Source organism: Euprymna scolopes, chromosome 15 (genome assembly GCF_053919585.1).
Source record: "Euprymna scolopes isolate OS-2025 chromosome 15, ASM5391958v1, whole genome shotgun sequence".
NCBI classification, from domain to species: Eukaryota; Metazoa; Mollusca; class Cephalopoda; order Sepiida; family Sepiolidae; genus Euprymna; species Euprymna scolopes.
In genome coordinates this window covers 100,221,936-100,240,987 of record NC_136496.1, presented here as the reverse complement: position 1 = coordinate 100,240,987, position 19,052 = coordinate 100,221,936, and the positions used below count along the sequence as shown (strand labels likewise).

Sequence of the window (19,052 nt, the reverse complement as noted above, 5' to 3'; positions counted from 1 at the left end):
CTAGAGGGTTCTTTTTAAGTATAGGAATAATTTCGAAGAGTTTGTTGTTTTGGCAATTGTTCCAATTTTCTTGCCATTTCTTTGTGATAAAAATGTTTATTGAATGTTTGTAATCCGTATATGGGACCTTTATGTCGTTTATTTGTAGCTTTAAGGAATTTTTGGCCACAATATCAGCTTTATCATTTCCACGGAAACCGTAGTGACTGGGAATCCAACAAAAGAAAGTTTTGTGTTGCAGGATAGAATGGATCTTTTGTAATAGTTTGATGAGTAGGGGATTGTTTAATTTTTTATTGCTTCTAATACTGATAATGAGTCTACAAATATTAATTTTTTTTGAGTTTTGGTTGATAATATCTAGAGCCAGGTTTATGGCTATAATTTCTGCACTATAGATAGGAATTATTTGGTAACCTTTTCTGCTGAATAGTGTTTTCTGAAATAGCGGCACATCCCACTTTGTTTTGATCTTTGGAACCATCAGTGTAGATATGTGTCCAATTTGGGTAAGTATGCAGAATGTTGCTTAGTTTTTCTCTATAGTCTGCAGGGTGAGTATTGGATTTAGGATATATTGTCAAGTCTAGTATGACTTTAGGTTGATTTAACAGCCAGGGTGGGAGTTCTGGGAGATTTTCCTCGTGAATGCTAGTTTGATCTATTGAGTTGTCTGAGAGTGGTTTTATTGTTTCTTCCATGTAGAGACCAAAGGGTTTAATTGCATTTTCTTTTTGTTTGAACAGATGTGTGTAGTTGGGATTGAAAGTGCATTGATAGGCAGAATTTTTGGGGTTTGATTTTAGTTTTAGATAATATTGTAAGCCTAATTTTTCACGTTTCAATTTTAGTGGAGGTTCATAGGCTTCAGCATATAAGCTTTCTGTCGGAGAGGTTTTGAATGCGCCCAGGGCAAGTCTTAATCCTGTGTGATGGATAGAATCTAGAGTTTTAAGGTAACTTTTTCTGGGTAAACCATATATGAAGCTTCCATAATCTAGTTTGGTTCTTATCAGAGTTCTATATAATTTTAAGAGTGATGAGCAATCTGATCCCCACTCAGTATTTGCTATAACCCTTAATAGTTGTAGAGTCTTGAAACATTTTTGTTTTAATATTTTAAGTGAGGGATGAAGGAGAGTTTTTTTTTATCAAAAATAAGTCCCAAAAATTTGTGTTGATCAGCTATTTCAATTTTTGATCCTTTTAGATTGAGAACAGGGTCATTGTGCATTTTTCTATGATTACAGAAATGGAAACATTTAGTTTTAGTTGTTGAAAATTTAAAGCCATTTTCTGTCGTCCATTGTGTTAGTTTATTTATGCACATTTGTAGTTGGCGTTCTGAAGTATGAATATTTTTGGATCTATGGCAGATTACAAGGTCATCCACATATAAGGAGCCATTTATCCCATTGTTTAGACAATTTACGATATAAATTTTTATATTAAATAGCGTAACTGATAAAATGCATCCTTGTGGGACTCCTTCTTCCTGTATTTTTGTGTCTGATAGGGTTGGTCCGATTCTTACTTTAAAACTTCTATCAGATAGAAAATCTTTTATCAGTATGGGTAGTCTGCCCTTTAATCCAAGGTTGTAAAGGTCTTTACTTATACCCTGTCGCCATGTTGTATCATATGCCTTTTCGAAATCAAAAAAGACAGCTATTGCATGTTCTTTTTTAATGAATGCTTCTTTGATAAACGTCTTCAATCAGACTATGTTGTCCATTGTTCCTCTTTTGTTTCTAAAACCACTTTGTAGATTGGTAATTGAGTCGTTCGTTTCCAGATACCAATTCAGTCGTTTATTTATCATTCTTTCAAATGTTTTGCAGAGACAATTTGTCAATGCAATTGGTCTGAAATTTTGTGGATCTGAATTGTCTTTCTCTGGTTTAGGGATAGGGATCACGATAGCATGTTTTCAGCTATTGGGTAGTTTTCCCTTGAATCATATTTTGTTGAGCATGTTTAAAAGATGTGTTATAGATTTGGAAGGAAGTTGTTTCAGAAACTCATAATGCATCTCATCTGCCCCAGTAGCTTATGTGCTTCGTTTATGGCTTTTAAGAGTTCATTTTTAGTAAAAGGATAGTTGTATTCTTTGTTGTTTGAGTTGAAATTTAATTTATCTTTTTTTTCTGTATCTTGTTGTGTCTTTTGGAAGGATTGACTGTAATTTTTGCTGGAGGAATTGTTTTGAAAGGTTTCAGCAAGAAGATTCGCAATATTTTTGGTCTCCGTTATTTTGATGTTGTTTTGTAGGAGATGATTTAGAGGGGAGGGTGAGTTTTTACCCGAAATTTTCCTTACCACGTTCCACACTTGTTTGGGGTTTGTATTCGAGTTTATTTTATTTATATAGTCTTTCCATGATGTTCTTTTTGCTTCTCTAATAACTTTACGAGCCACTGCTCTTTTTTTGCTTAAAAAGGTTTAAATTGTACTTTGTTGGTTGGGAGTTGAATTTTCGTAAGGCAGCTTTACGTTGGCAAATTGCTTTTTGGCATTCGTTGTTAAACCAGGGTCTTTGTTGTTTGTTTGTTCTGCTACTTTTAGGTATACATTCATGTGCAATGGCTAGTAAAGTTTTAGAGAAGTATTCTATGGATTTATTTGGGTTTTCCTCCTCAGAGTTTTTGCTGGCATTTTTTTTTTTTTTTTTTATATTCCTCCCAATTTGCTTTTTTTTCTCTTTTTTTTTATTTTCCATTGGGAGAGATGGGTTTTCGTTTCTTTTAGATTTGTTAAAAATCACTGAAAAATGGTCGCTACCCCATGAATCTTCTAGAACCTTCCAGTTATAGTCCATGAGGATAGTAGGGTCACACAAAGATAAATCTAATGCTGAGTAGGTGCCTGAAGCGGGATGAACATATGTGTTAGATTTATTGTTTAATATACACAAGTCATTGTCGTTAATAATTTTTTCAAGATTCTTCCTTTTCTTATCCGAGTATGCAGATCCCCATATATCGTGACTATTGAAATCACCTAACACTAAAAAGGGCTTGAGTAACTGATTTATTATTTTGTTCAGCTCTGCTTTGTCTATTGGATCTTGGGGTGGGATGTAGATAGTGCAGATATTTATAGCTCTGTGTAGTGTGGCTGCTGCAGCAATGGCTTGAATATTAGTGTTTAGATCTATTTTGCTTTGTGGGATATTATTTCTAATAAGTATAGATACTCCTCCAGAGGCTCTGTTGGGTGTTGTGAATGTGGTTGTATTGTTTGTAGTTTGTTATATTTATTTTATCTTTAGCTTTTAAAAAGGTTCCTTGGAGACATATGATGGCTGGTTGATGGTTTGTTATAAGAAGTAACAAGTCATTTATGTACGGTTTTAGGCCCCTGCAGTTCCATTGGATGCTTTTTTGGGTCATGATTAGATTTTATGTATTTGTTTTTGACTTGTTAGTCGTTGGTGTCTGATCTTCGATCTTCCGTGTCCATTTCCTCAAAACTGTTTTGGATTGAGTCTCTTGGTCTGGAAGATGAACGTGGTCTGTTTATTTTGGTTTTAGCTTCTTTGTTGGTTGGTGGTTTGTTTCCTTTTCCTTCATGGGCACTTATTGGTGTCTGTTTTTTTTTTTTTTTCGGTTAGAGGGGTTGTTTCTGTGGGTGTTGCAGCACTTTGGGGTTTTGTGGGTCTTTTGAAATGAGTTTTGGTTTGGGAGTTTTGTTCAGTTTTGTAATCTTTATTTTCATTGTTTGTTTTATAGCTTTTTTGAATTCTTCCATTAGTTCCCTTACTTCATTGAGTAATTTAATGAGGTCTTCTGATTTGATGTTTAATAGGTTTGCTTTTGTTGTTTGGTTATTTGGTCCGGTGGTATGCTGTATGTTTTTTTTTTTTTTTATTTCTGAGTATTTTATATTTCCAGCTAGGTTAAGAGCTTCTTGGAAGGTTATATTTTTTGTATATTTTATTTTAATAATTTCTTTTTCTTTCTTCCATTTGTCGCATTCTTTTGAATTTGCACTATGGCCTTTTTGGCAGTTAATACATTTTGGATCTTTTTGGCAATCTGCGTGGGTTTCATTTTCTCCACACCTCGTGCATACTGGAGAGCGTGTGCACCGGTCTCGATGATGTCCGTACCTTTGACAGTTGTAGCATCTGAGAGGGTTTGGTATGTACGGTTCTATATTGATTTTTTCATATCCTATTTTGATGTTACTTGGGATTTGATGGGTATTAAAGGTTAGAATATAAGAGTTTGTATCGATGGTTTCACCATATTTTTTAATTTGGATCCTTTTTACATCGGCAATGTTTTTATTTTTTAGGTTAGTTTTAATTTCTTCCAAGGAGCACAGTGATAGTTCTGAACTCCTGATTACTCCTTTACTAGTATTCAAATTTTTGTGGGGATAGATTTTTACTTTTTGGTTATTAAAAAGTCTCCATTTAAAGATTTCTGTTATTTGCTTTTGGCTTTCTACTTCCACTAGTAGTGTGCCGTTATTTAGTTTTTTGACCATTTTTGGTTTGATACTCGAGAAAATTTTGTCTATTTTGAAGGGGGACACTTTTGTTATCGTTCTCCTTCGGTTGCTTCAATGATTATAAAAAAAAGGTAGATTTTGCACAAGATTTTGGTATTGTGATTCTGTTTCTGAATCTGAACTAGATTTGTCTGAAACTTCACAATGGTTTCTTTTCTGAGGCTTTTTATTTGCCATTTAAATATTTTGAATTTTTTTATTTCTGCTGCTCCCCACCCGCCTCGGAGCCCTATTTGGGAAGTGTTCGGGGGGGAAACCCATTCGCCCCAACACAACAAGGATACAGGAGAAGTATACTCTTCCTGCTGATGGACTCAAGCACCTGTGTTTCCTTCGTCCTTTCTAATGGCCTCATTTCTAGAAAAGATGTTGGTTTTCCAGCCGTGTTTTATCCATTCTTCAACAAGTTGATTGGCCCTCCAGCCACAGCTTACTAAATCAGTTCTTGCCTAATGTGGGGAGTGTGAGCGTATTTTCTTGTTGTGTTTATCTGATTTAGTGTTAGTCATGACCAACCGATTGATTGGATCGGGCCTACCCAACCACCTGTCTTAACCCAAGTAAGGGCCACCTAATAGGACCTTGAACATGATCTGCTCAATCACCAGGACCCGTCCTTAGGCATTACAGGTTGTCACCCACAGTCAACAGGTGGCCCCATTGAGAGACTTTTACTCTCTGCAGGAGGGCAGTCGGTGTATTCTAATGCTCCACCGACAGGGCCGGTTGGGAAGTAGGGGGAAAAAAAAAAAAAAAAAAAAAAAAAAAGGCGGGGAGGGAAGGGAAAAGGGCTGTTTTTGTTTTTGTAGAACACAATTAAATTTTACAAAAGAGAATAGAAAAACAAAAAGGAACATCAATGTAGGTGCATTTCGTCTCAGGAAGCCAATAGACAGCCTGATCTGGTAGCACCAGCAAAATTCTATTAAAAAAAATTAAATAAAACAAGAGTCGCAGGCAACAAAGCAAGTGCAGCTTGTAATGAAGAAAAGACTTACGAGAATGTCCAGGTTCACATGAACTTATAACAGATCTAACTTTCTCAAGATCACATCTAAGAATATGAGGAATCAATGTCTGGTGCTGAAAAAAAAAAAATAAATAAAAATAAAACATTTAATATTAAAATAAAATTTGTTTTGTTCCACATGAAATATTTTACATTTTATTGCTCAGAAATAAATGTAAAATATTGAAACAGATGAATGTTTTAGAACTCCAAAATATGCCAATGAATTGAAGAATTAAAAGATGATTTTCATGAATAACTTTAGAAAAAAAAAAAAAAAAACTTTAGTCCTACTTTTCAATAAAAAAGCATAAACTAGGGCACAAACAAAAATGCCATAAGACAGATTCACAAACAATCCAGTGATAATATCTTCTTGGACTTCAGCAACAAAATCTTAACATGAAAGTAAAAAAAAAAAAAAAAAAAAAAAAAAAATTGCCCCCCCCTCCTCCTCATTACTGGCAAATTGATTAATTTAAGAGTTCTTGTTCACAATTTTACTTATACTAAAAAAAAAAAATTTGTATGATGTATGTACATGTGATGAAACAAAAATATTCTAAAAATCATAGAAATTGTAGTTTTATTTTCATAAAGAATATCATTTTTAAGCGATTAATGGAAATTTGTAGGCATTACAAAATAAATTTTGCAAGTTTGAATTATTGAGTTATCTTTCTTTGTTCCTAACTGTTTTTAAAATGGCAGGCAAGAGTTTCTAGTTACTCATAAATTCGATTTTCATAATTTAAAAAATTACTTAATTTTTGGAATACAATATTTTTGTTTCATCACAGGTATGTATATTAAATTTTTCTTTATTTTTTTTAATATGGAAGAATTCTGTACAAAAACCAATAGCAAGAATCTTCATATGAAAGACTTCATATATTTTGATAAAAGTACTTTTACAATATCATCAGTTTTGAAAAAGGAAAGTATTTTTTTATTATTAGAATCGTTTGATCTATTATTATCTTAGTTATATTTATAACATTCCAGTGGGAAAGACTTTAATTTTGTTAGCTAGCAGGGTCCTGATAATATTTGCTTTAGTCTCTAAACTCTCAAAAAGAGTTCAGATTATATTTAGACAATGTAGATTTTTCTGCTAATGCTTATTAGGTTCTGGTCTCTAAGTTTTAACAGAGATTACAGATTTTAACAAAGCTAGTCCAACTGGATTGGCTTTTACATAGCATGTGCAAATATCTTCAATTAAGGTGTGGCATTTTAGCTAGTTTATAGTGGTTATTTTCCATTTTGTTGTGCTTTAAATTGTTCAGAAATATGCTGTCTGGAAGGGATAAAAACTGGATCAGTCGTAAATATGGAAACAAAAAGACATCCAAATGTAATAGCGTCATGAGAGAAGCAAAAAAAAAAAATAAATAAATAAAATAAAATAAAAAAAATAGAAAATTGCTGAATCCTAGATCAGTTGGTCAAATCACATTAAGATGGATTCTTTAAACCAAACTAGATAAGAGTCTTTAGTCCCCCTTCCCCATCTCTATGTTTGTTGCATGCAAAATAGTTCAGTAAGGCATCATCTTGAAGTTGATTTTATTCAGTCAAAAAAGCTTGTTTCAAATACCTTGGATTTCTACTTCTACAGCAATTCAGCCTGATAAACAACGAATGAGCAGAGTGACCAATAAGACAAATATATTAAGTTCTAACACAAACAAAAAATAACCATACTCATTATATAACATCTGTACATATCTATATTTTTATTACAATTTTAATTTCCAAATTTGTATTTTTGGGGGAATATAATTGTTTACCTGTACTAAAATCTTGGTGTTATTTAAGAAGCAGTTAAAGATCTCCACCCCCCCCCCTAAAAAAATTAAACATTACCTCAACAGCAAGAACAATGATTACAGCTTTGTTTTTCATATTACTGGCAACATTGGCAAGACACTGGGCTCTGACACTAAGGCATCGGACAGGTGGCAAGTCCAACCACAAAGGATCTCTTATACCATCAGTACAATCTTTAGCTAGTGGATAAATAGCCCCGCAGCCATCACGCAACAAGACAGGCGATTCCTACAAAAATATCAAACATACATTAATACATGTCACTTTACAGAAACTACAATTAGTTTTTTTTTTTTTATTTATTTAAATACTCTAAACTGCTTAATGAGAAGAAATTTTTCTTTAAAACTTATAAAGCAAGTCTACAAGATAAAGATACTTAGTTTATTTCTGAAAAAGTTATACAATTTAGGGCTGTATAGTTTAAATTAAAATATACGCTAAAAAGAATTTATATATATATATATATATAAAATGAACTTACTTCCCCACTATTGTGCAATGTAATTGGGCGGTCAGAGTTTCCAAGAAAAGACTGAGTGTCGGTTGGAAAGGGGCTGTTTTGTTCCACTTTCCCAGAGCTAAGATTGTACACCATGTAGCTGAGCCGGGCACCCGACCTGGCTATCACATGTATTCCTAAAAATACAAAAGTTTATAATGTAATCTTAAGAAAAAAACAAAAAAATAAAGCAATAAAGCAAAATGAATAACTTGACTACTGATTTTTTTTTTTTAAAATCATTTCTATGTCTTAATACAAGTTGTTTTGAATTGTTCGAATTATTCTCATCTTAAGTTTATTTTGACAAAATTATTCTTAGCGGTGAATGATGGAAAGAATATTTTTATTCTTTTCTAACAAACCATAGTTGTTAAAATTCAAAATGTGTGACATGTTTATGAAATGGAAACAATGTCGAAACGTGAGAACATCCAGGATAGAAACAGTAGTCAAAACCATCCAATAATACATATCAATACTTATTTCAAATCAGTACAAACCTAAATTACTATAAAAATGGAAATGATGCAGCACTCTTTCCATTTTGTAAACATATTACAGACCTTGAATTTTAATGACTTGTTTATTGGAAAAACTGCAAAAGCTTTCTTTCTACCAGTGGCCATAAGAGCCGAAGTAATTTTGTTGTCAACACACTTGTACTTGGCATTCACCCTGGAGTGGTTTGGCTAGCTCCATTTAAAGTATTTACCACTTCAACAAATGCTGACCAGGTGCAACAGTCCATCGCAGAAGCAGATATGAACGTTAGCCAATCTCGGTTCCAGCAGTGGCTTCATAAAAGAGAGGATCCAGGATCAGCTCGGTATCTTGTTTCATCATCCTGAACCACATTTTTAGCTGGCCTCTGCATATTTTTTTTTTCCAACCATGAGAAGGGGCGGGATTATTGGCTTTGTGAATAAAGTCACCTGGATAAATATGAAGAGTACGATCGAACCAACAAAGATGTCTTGTGAGAAGAATGTGTTATAAAGAGGATATGTTGCAGCGAGAATGAACAGCAGCATTTAAGAGGAACTGTTGCTAGCCAATATGAAGGATGCGACAAACATTAGTAATCGAACACCCAGTTTTTGTAGGTTGCTTACTCTCATCGACCAGGTTTCACAGCCACACAGTAGAAATGTGCAGACGTGGGCTGGATAGATTTAAATTTTAGTTTGATTTCAGGTCTGGACTACAACTGAGATTGAAGACAGCAAAAAGTTAAAGCATTGCTGATTCCAGTTGTTGCTATCTTCTTTTTGACCTGTTGCGGTGATGATAGCGCCAAGATATTTGAAACGATCGATCAACCTCTTCAAGAACTACAAAATCTGCCAAAAAGCTCTGCATACAACGGAATCAAACACAGCAGTAAAGTCAATCAAACAGATAAGATTTTTTTTTTTTGTTGGTAGCACCAGCGATGCTCAAGCATTCAGGTAAGGGGGAGGGGTATTCTTCTAGTACATCTATTATATAAACCATGGTCTAGAATATTCACAAAACCAGTCTTATACAATTCATCATACATTTCTATAATTCAATAGAAAAAGGGGGAGGTATTTACCTTCACAGTCAACAGCAACAGCAAGAATATGCCCATTTTCCACGATGGTAACTTTCTTTGGAATCTTCTGAAAGCAATCTGGTATCCTGGGTGCACTCGATCCACGCAGTACCTGAAAATTAAATTAAAAAAAAAAAAAAAAAAAAAATTCCATAAATACGAAGGAATAGTATCCGGCTTTAGTACAACAGAGAAACATCCTTTAATCCTAAAATTTTAATTCTTGATCTTCTCTTTAGGTTTCATAATTTCTGCTGAAAATACAATCAGCAACACTTGTTGCAATTTCAGCTTTAATTTTGAAGATTAGATTTATTTTCAGATTTATATTTTATAAGAACTTCGTGGTTAGACCCCCCCCCTCCTTCTGTGCAGTAACCCTAGACATGCAGGTGGTGTTTGAATGAGATCTTAGCACACCAACAATATTAGACTAATTCGAATGTCCTAAGTCAAATGTTTCTCCATATTCATTATACACACACACACACACACATATATGATACATACTGTTCTACAAACTAATTTGTATTATTATATGAAAAAAAATCTTAAATTATCCCGAATTGACAATTAAGAAATTCAAACTTTCAATTAATTATGGCCATAATTTAGCAAAAAAGTTTTGTGCTTGTTAAGAGTCAACAAATTGATTTTCTTTTTTAATATGTCGTTTTAAGCAAAACAATATTACGTACTTAATTGAGATGCTGAAAATAGATATATATCCAAAAATTACGAAAATTCATCAAGTTGAAAGTCATTTATAGTTAAAAGTAATTTTTACGGAAAATTAGGAACAATTGCATTTTTTGGGGGACGTTATAAAGTAGACAGTAAGAGTAAACACACAGGCGACATGATCCAAAACAAATATTTTAGATCATTTGTTCATGGTGTGCCATATTTGTTGTCAAAATCAATATTTTTCCTTTTTTTTTTTTTTTTTACTGTTGTTCAACTCAAATTTTCGTAATTTTTGAATATATTACTCTTTTTGACATGACAATTAAGTACGTAATGTTTTTGCTTAAAACGACATAAAAAAAAAAATTTTTTTTTAAAAATCGATTTATCAATTATCATAACAAGCATCAAAATTTCAATGAAGCTAAATTTAAAACATGTAAAACATGTATCAATTTATATAAAACTCTTGATCTTGTTTGTTATCTTGCTTATCACCATGCAGACTGGATGAGGTCATCCACTAAAAAGATTATTTATGAAATTGTAACTGATGAAGTAATAAAATGTCATCCTTAAAGAAAGAAAAAGAAAAGAGAAAAGTTGTGATCCAAAGTGTTACATGTTATCTCTGGACAGCAATTGTGTGCTAAAGTGATATATATATATATATATATATATAATAGACTGCCCGTGACCCGTTGGGTCAGTATGTTATATTAGCTATGGAATTCATGTATGAGCGTGACACTAGGGACGTAAAGAAAATAGGGGGTTTTTTTTGACAGCGGCCGCAGTTTTCTAGCAGAGCTAGACTTCCGCAATACGAAAATGCAGCTATAATGTCAGGACCCTAGCACCAATTGGTCATTATTTTTATTTTCAAATACAGACAAAAGTTAGTTTTGCATTAACATATTTTGTTCCTTAAATGATTTGTTTTGTAGTAAAAATAGTTAGAATTTATTACATATAAAAACATGTTTTCCTTTTTTAAAATAGTAATCTCGACAAAAAAAAAATGTGGTTGACATTTTTAATATAAGGAACAAAATCATGCTTACACCGTTGTACAATTTGTTCATTCCTATCATATAGATGAAACGTTCAACATTTTTTTTTAGAACAAAAGCATATTATTTAGAAACCCTAACAGATCGAGCGATTTTATCGAAAATGTTTTGTTCTAAGCACTTAATAGTTAAGTGAGAAAACATTACATCTTTTATTTAACTTAAAACGTTTTGTTTTTATTAATTTATTTTATTTTCGGCAATTCTGCAGTATACGGACGGCGGCAATTGTGGTGGTGGTGGTGGGGGTGGGGGGATAACTCCAATTTCTTCTTGGTCAAATACCGCAGCAAATAAGTAACAAAAATTTTTTTCCGAACAAAGATATTTGAAAACCAAAACATTTATTGAATATATATATATATATATATATATATTAGTGTTGTAATTTCTTTTTCTTGAAACATTTTCGGATTAATGGCATCTGGACAGTTTACTCAAACATGGGAAAAAAAAAAAAATCTTTTCTAATTGTGTAAAATTACCTATTTTTCTGAATAATCGCTCAAAAATCGAAAATTAAACAATTTTCCTACGAATGGAACACCAACAACATTTTCTACAGCTTTGTTTAACAACTTATGAAGAATTTAAAATATTAAATTTGTTAAAAAAAAAGATTTAATATGTGTAAAAAAATATGACCCAATAGATTGAAGTATTTACTGTTTAAAAAACAAAAGAAAACCCTATTTAATGTAATAGGAACGTGTGCATTTATCGATCCGGATTTTCATTTGGCGTGTGCAGATAAAATACAGGAGTATGCTAAGCTATGGTAAGGTTAATCAGCTACTGGAAAATCGGCAATAAGAATGTAAGCAGATGACTTTTAAAAAATTGGAAGAAAAAAAAAAATTTTAATCACACCCTCTAGTTATAAAGGGCCGCATTAGTTCCATGGTTATTAATAGTGTAAGGGGGATAACTCTATCCAATTGTCTAAACGTTAATGTTTATGCGCGCATGCGCAATCGGATGTCGTAAACCGGAAAGTGGGTTACATCATTCGTTACAAGGTCATTTGAGTTTTATAATTATATATATATATATATATATATATATATATATGCGAGACGAAATATCCCAATTTGGAAGGTTTAGTACATTTCTTAAAAAACTGGATTGCTTGCTTGAATCTTGGTCGATGTGTACACAATGGATAATGTCACATGTACATAAATGAAAATAAAAATTTTTTTTGTAATTCTTTTAAACAAAATGGCACGGTCATAAACCACCATTTATCCTTTATGATCTTAGACATTTTATTTTTCCACAAGGGGACGGTCCAAAGGCCTCTCGAGGATAAGGGTTAATGAATGTATGGCGGTCATTAGGACAACATAGTAATTGTTAGTGGTTGAATTTGAGTATAATTTGATTCAAGGGATGGATCAACAGGAACTTGTTTATGGAAATGTTGTAGTTAGCTGGAAAGCAGGTCAACGGAACAGTTTCACAGATGGGCAGTTCTAGAAAAGAAGCCTTGTTCATAAAATCTGCATTTAGAATTTAGGTACAGATAGAGTGGAGGGAATTGTTGATAGTGATTATAACTAGTCTAGAATTTTTTATGAAAGTTTAACAAGGGAGATTATAGATTGGTGCTCAGACGAGCATTTACCATAGAAAATAATAGAGCAGAAAGAAATAGGCTTACAACATCTCTTCTGAGGGAAAGAGGTTACAGGGAAGAGAAAAGGGGTATCAACTACTAGGTTTCAAAGCCGGTTTTAAACAAGATAGAGTGCTCTGAGCAGCTCCCGCCCAAATGTGGCAATAGTACTCCATCTTAGGGCGTACTTGGCTCTTATACAGGTAGAAGATTGCATTGACAGAAGTACCTACTAGAGTAGCGATCTTGGCAACAGATTTAATGCATACGTTTCATTTCAGATCAGGAGTGAAAGTCAGTCCCAGAAATATCCCAAATATGATGCTTCCCCAAAATAAGAGCCAATCATTTCAATTGGGGCCACACGGGAGTCAGTGTTGATAATGGAAAGAGAGAAGCTTGATTTTGGATGCATTAAAATTAACCAGCAAGCTTTTTCCCCATTGCACCACATGTAAGTGTTGCTATATGTAGATGGTAGTGCCACCTGTATAAATGTTTCAAGTTCAGCTTGGTTTGCCAATTCATCATTAAGAGACCAACACTTGAACAGTGTTTGCCAATTTATTTTATTTATATTTAATGAACGAATAATTTCACAAAATGGACCGGTCAATTGACTATGTTGTTCATGCAATTTAACTCCATTAGATTATTTTCTTTGGGGATATGTAAAGTACCATGTCTATATTGATAAACTAGACCACTTGGAAGATAACATTTGACGTGTTATTGTTGAAATACAACCTAATTTAATGTATAGAGTTTACGAAAATTGGACCTCTAGATTACATCATTATACGTGCAAGGGGGAGGGGGGCATGTCCAAAATTGTATTTAAATTATAAATGCAAAAAAAAAAAAAAAGTATTTTTCTGTGATTTATTTTCAATTCAAAGTTCACTGCCTTTCTACAAATTTGGAGAACCACATACAGTATAAAACAGATAGCAAAATTCAACTATTGACCGAATACTTTACTAAAGTACTTTGTGGCTTTAAGTATTTACAGATATTTTTTAATATATATTAGTGATTATTATGCTTAGTTAATACCTGCTTTACTCCTAATATTAAATTGAACTTACAGGTTTAAAAATATTCATTTTAGAACAAAAATTCTAAATAAGTCAACAATATTTCTTTAGATGAAGCATTAAACTTTGGACCAGTATTTAGGTTTAAAGGTTTTCAAAACATTCAATGTATTAACGTTCCCTCACTTTTTCATATCTCTTTCTCTCTTATATATATATATATATATTTATTTATTTATATATATTAATCTGTTCATATAATGTGTAGGAATTAAGACAGTGTGCTCAATTAAGGAAATGGTGTAATATTTATTACAGAGATTGTAAAACTTTGAGTCATTGAATTTTTATATCCAGAATTTCTTAGGTGTAAGAAAGGCCTCGAGCCCACTTCAAGACATCTAATCCTGGTCATCAAGTAAAAAACTAACACCAGAACCGGTAAAAATTATTTGTCCAACATTGAAGGGACATAAAATGAATTGAACAATAAAGAGATAAAGCTTAGAAAATCCTCAAAGTAAAAAATAGGAATTCAGGCAGTAAACAAATTACTAAGAAATGTAGGCTAGGTGGCTTTCTCTCTCTCACACACACACACACACACACACACACACACACACACACACACACGTGTATGTGTGCATATGTATTTCCAGGTAGCTATGTAGTAGCTAGGTAGTTGAGGATAAGCTTTCATCAACTATTTAAAAGAGCATATGACAACTAAGTCTAGTTCATGTCCTTCTAGTGTCAGAAATGTTTCGAAAAGATAGGAGGCGAAAGGCATATTACCGACACCTTAAAACCAATTTGCTTCAGACTGACAGAGCTCTTTAGTGATGATCATTCATCTTACTCTGGCATGTCATCAGGTTATTATGGTTCAAAGAGTGGTACTCATGTTGTACAAGAGGATTATCATTATAATCCAATGACAGATACAGATATTCATCTATGATCTCATCTGTCATACATAGTCAGAGACGAAGAAGGAATAACAGTGGAAAATTGTAACAAGATGCAGCAAATCCTCACATGTTCAACATGTAAGCATGGAAAAAAAAAAAAAATAATATTAAACTGAATATGATATGCAGTTTTATTTTTATAAAACATTTGAGAAAATTTTTTTTTTTTTTTATTAAAATACATCTAAATATATTTAGAACTTGTTTTTTAATGCAAAATAGTTAAAAGGAATAGTGAAAATTCTTACCACTTCTCTTTAAAACTCAGAGAAAAAAATTTCATGATAGTACATTCAGATATATCCTTGCTATAAAATCCTACAAATCATTAGAATGATATGGACATGTATGTGGATCTGTTTGCAATTGCCAATAAACAAAACAAAAGAAAAAACAAAATAGAATGAAAAGCAACAATAAGAGCAAAGAACAAAAAATAAAACTTCTATAAACCATGCAAGCAGAAAAATGATACAAAATAATTTATTACAAAGGACTTGACTAAACTTGATAGAAATTAAGGACCAATAACAAATAAAAAAAGTATAGTCCTAACGAGCGAGATTTTAAATTCAAATACACCAGTTGTTCATCCGATATTTCATAAAGACTATACTAAAGCAAGTGGTTATAAATTTCTGAGGCCGGTTTATTTTAATACTTCACTAAAGTCCTCAAAACTTCTGAAAGGATTTTGTATTTTCTCCCAGACAGAAAGAGAAACATTGTTGAATACCTTAGAAGCTAGACTTGTTTTTCTAAACTCAAAAAAGCTGACACTATTTTGCTTAAATATCTAACCTCGCATAATTTAGAAGCTTTAGATAACCTCAATCCAAAATGTTCCTTAAAACATTTACAAAATGCTTAAGCTTTCTCAAGACTAAATGAAACATTCCAAGAGCAAGAAAAATCTATTGTCCCTGTAAAATAAAGGAAAAAAAACTGCCGAGAAGAACAGTGATGAGATAGAGGGGGGGACAAATGGAGGGGGTCCCTACCTGTAATTCATCCTTACGTAAAAGTCGAAGTTCTTGAAGTAGAGCTGAAGGGTCTTCTTTGGCTGCAGAACCCATCTGATCAGCGTCTTTCTGTTGGAATTTTATTGCAGCATAGGCACCATCAACCTGAAGGGGAGGAAAGAAAGGTGATTGGCTAAAAAGATGAGCTGGAGGATTTTTATAGCCTCATCATTTCCTCAGGAAAGAGGAAGAGAGAACGAGAAAGAAAGATGCCTTTTTGTGGTTAGCCAATGTCTTCAACTTCTGCAATGACAGAGCAAGAGGAACACTGACAGAAAAAGATAGAAGCTACCTAGGATGACAAGGTCTTAAAGAGGATTGTAAAAAGAAAAAAAAAACAAACGGTGAAAAACTAAGAGGTGGTGGGAATGGGAAAGATTCTAAGAGGTGGACGCATGCAAAGAGAGAAAAGTTCTGTTATATTAAAACTACTTTGTTAAAAGAAACAAAATGTTAATGAACTGTGCTTTAGGAATAAAAGGAAGTTCGAATAAAGAATAGCTGAAAGTAAGGTGCCAAAAAGGAAAACGAAAAGCCAGCATATCTGAAAATCACACTTCAAATAGTGACCAGTCAGAAAGATATTGCATACACAAAAAAAAAAAAAAAAAAAAAAAAAAAAAGCTTTATATAAATATATATATATTTTTTAATTCCGGTCCTTCAACATTGGCCCCATTTTAGAAGGCACCTGAAGAGACTAGATGATATATGGATAACGATACAATTTTAGTAAATGATGTTAATTTATTGTTTATCTAATAGAAAAGCTTATTAAGCAGAAGAAACAGAAAAAAGCAGGTGTATATATTTGTTTTGAGTGGAGACTAGCTATGGAGAAAAGAAAAAAACAGCATGCAAATATACCAATTTTACTTGCATTCTTGAAGTAGAATGCATTTTCACTGCAAATGTTAGGTACTTTAAATGATAACTTAAAAAAGTAAATAAAGAGGAAAAAAAATTAAAATTACAGAAATTCACAATAAAAGTAAATGATCAAACTTGTTTCCACAATGAAAAACATTTTAAAAACTACAAAAATTTTAAACACTGATGGATGAACTTTTTGTTTAAGATTCTAAGTATTAGATTGTAAGAAAAGCTCTGTCCATTTTGGAGATATATATATATATAAAAAATTTATTGTATTGTTAATCTTGTCACCCATATCTATAACCATTTTTTACTTATAGATTTAATACATTCCTAAAATTAGAAACTGACCAAGAAAATTACAGAATTTTATGAATATACCACTAAAACACTCAACATGCAATCATGGAATAAATGGTGAAGATATTTAAGATTAAACGAATTGTAATGTACTTTTTTTTATTTTAGTTTTTATAGTCTGAAATAGAACTCATTAAAGCCTGATAGTAAACTTCAGAAATACATCACAATATTGAAAACTAGTTTAATCATTTTCTTGAAAGAGCAGTGTACTGTTTCTAACCGAGAAAAAGCGTTTAGTGCATGTTTAAAAGAATTTTAATTTTAAAAGACTAAAGAATTTGTAGTTGTATCGGTGCAAGTCTATAAATGGTCCACAAATAATCTTTTTTACTATAAAAATCTGAAAAAAAAATCGTTATAATGTATGTACTTGTCACTGCATGAAAATGTCATATTCCAAAAATCACGTAAATCGATCAAGTAGGTTTTTTTTTATTTAAGAAAATCAAATATTATCAGACATTTTATCAAAGATTTGTCACAGGCCATCTTGTTTGAGAGATAACGGCACTAATGACCCCTGACGGAAATAAGGTGGAAGCATGAGTCAACAACGGCAGACCATCGACTATTTTATTTTTTCTTAAATGTCGGAAACACTTTTTTATAATACAAATAAAAAAAATAAATTAACATAATGAAACATTTTTGGAATTAAAAAAAATATAAAGTGAGAAATTAACATAACGAGAATGTCTAAAACTTTTTTTTTTTTTAAATAGACTTTATTAAGCGAGCATTGAACCATCGATTAGTTTAAGTTTTTTTTTTCTTAAATGTCAAAAACACTTTTTTATAATACAAAAAAAATTAACATAATGAAACATTTTTGGAATTAAAGTTTGTTTTCAGACGAACAAAGAAAAAAGAAACTAGTGTTTTCCACAGTCTCTTTATTAAAAGAAGTCAATTTATTTATTATTTATTTATTAAATAAGTTAATTTATTAAGGAAAAAAAAAAAAAATTAAAAATAGTCGATGGTCTGCCATTGTTGACCCATACTTCCACCTTATTTCCACCAGGGGTCGTTAGTGCCGTTAGCTCTCAAACAAGATGGCCTGTAGCAAATATTCGATAAAATGTCTGATAATATTTGATTTTCTTAAATATTTAAAAAAATTTAAAAAAATACTTGATCGATTTACATGATTTTTGGAATATGTCATTTTCATGCAGTAACAAGTACGTACATTATAAAGATTTTTTTCAGATTTTTATAGTAAAAAAGATTACTAGTGGACCATTTATAGACTTGCACCGTTGTATCATTATAAACTTTTTCAGGATTATGGCCATTTTTTTCTCATACCGATAAATTATCACTTAGCAATGCAAATGGCCATTTGAACATGAGGAACTGTCAATTGAATGATGAACAATACCACAAGAGGATTAGGTGCAATGAATAGAATTCAATTAAGAGAACATGAAAATGAACATGTTATAGTCAACTGGAAAGCAGCTTCAGAGTAAGGTGTTCCACTGATAGGGGAAATTCTTCTGCATATTTAAATTTCATTGCCTTTTAAGACCATAGTCCTATATATGGTCCATGGTTTAGCAAAATAAAAACACATGATGGTGATGCTCTCCAGTTGAATTTGATGTACGAGCTTCTACCACAACTAAATTGCTTTGTATCATCATGAAAATAGTGATTTTATATGGTGTCTCTTCAATCAAGTTAATCTCAATCATCTTGCATTCAGTCACTAGAAGACTATTTTGTCAACTCGATCTAGGAATCTAACCGCAACCACTCATTCTTTTTAGACTTCAGATCTGTGTTACATTGGTTAGAAAGTTTTACAATTGCATTTTTCTCTAACAACTACAATACAAGTCTGAAGGTTAACCGGAAATACAAATGCAAATTATTTTGGACTTCAATCCAGTCATGGCTGACAAAACGAGAGTATACTACTCTCATGAATCAAATTCGATATTCCACGCAGATTCCCA

General features: G+C 32.1%; 1 protein-coding gene across 8 annotated transcripts in view; it reads right to left on the bottom strand.

The window, feature by feature from the left end:
* LOC145294035 (E3 ubiquitin-protein ligase UBR5-like) overlaps positions 1 to 19,052 on the bottom strand; it is a 177,599-nt gene that overhangs the window by 104,590 nt on the left and 53,957 nt on the right. For 6 of the 8 annotated variants that reach the window (XM_080141018.1, XM_080141022.1, XM_080141023.1 and 3 more), the window contains exons 15-19: positions 15,829 to 15,954; positions 9,442 to 9,553; positions 7,845 to 7,999; positions 7,397 to 7,588; positions 5,517 to 5,601 (exon numbers count right to left, since the gene is read on the bottom strand). In XM_080141018.1, coding sequence (XP_079997144.1) covers positions 5,517 to 5,601; positions 7,397 to 7,588; positions 7,845 to 7,999; positions 9,442 to 9,553; positions 15,829 to 15,954 — 670 coding nt within the window. The remainder of the gene's footprint in view (positions 1 to 5,516; positions 5,602 to 7,396; positions 7,589 to 7,844; positions 8,000 to 9,441; positions 9,554 to 15,828; positions 15,955 to 19,052) is intronic. The other 2 variants (XM_080141020.1, XM_080141021.1) reach the window with 1 other exon arrangement.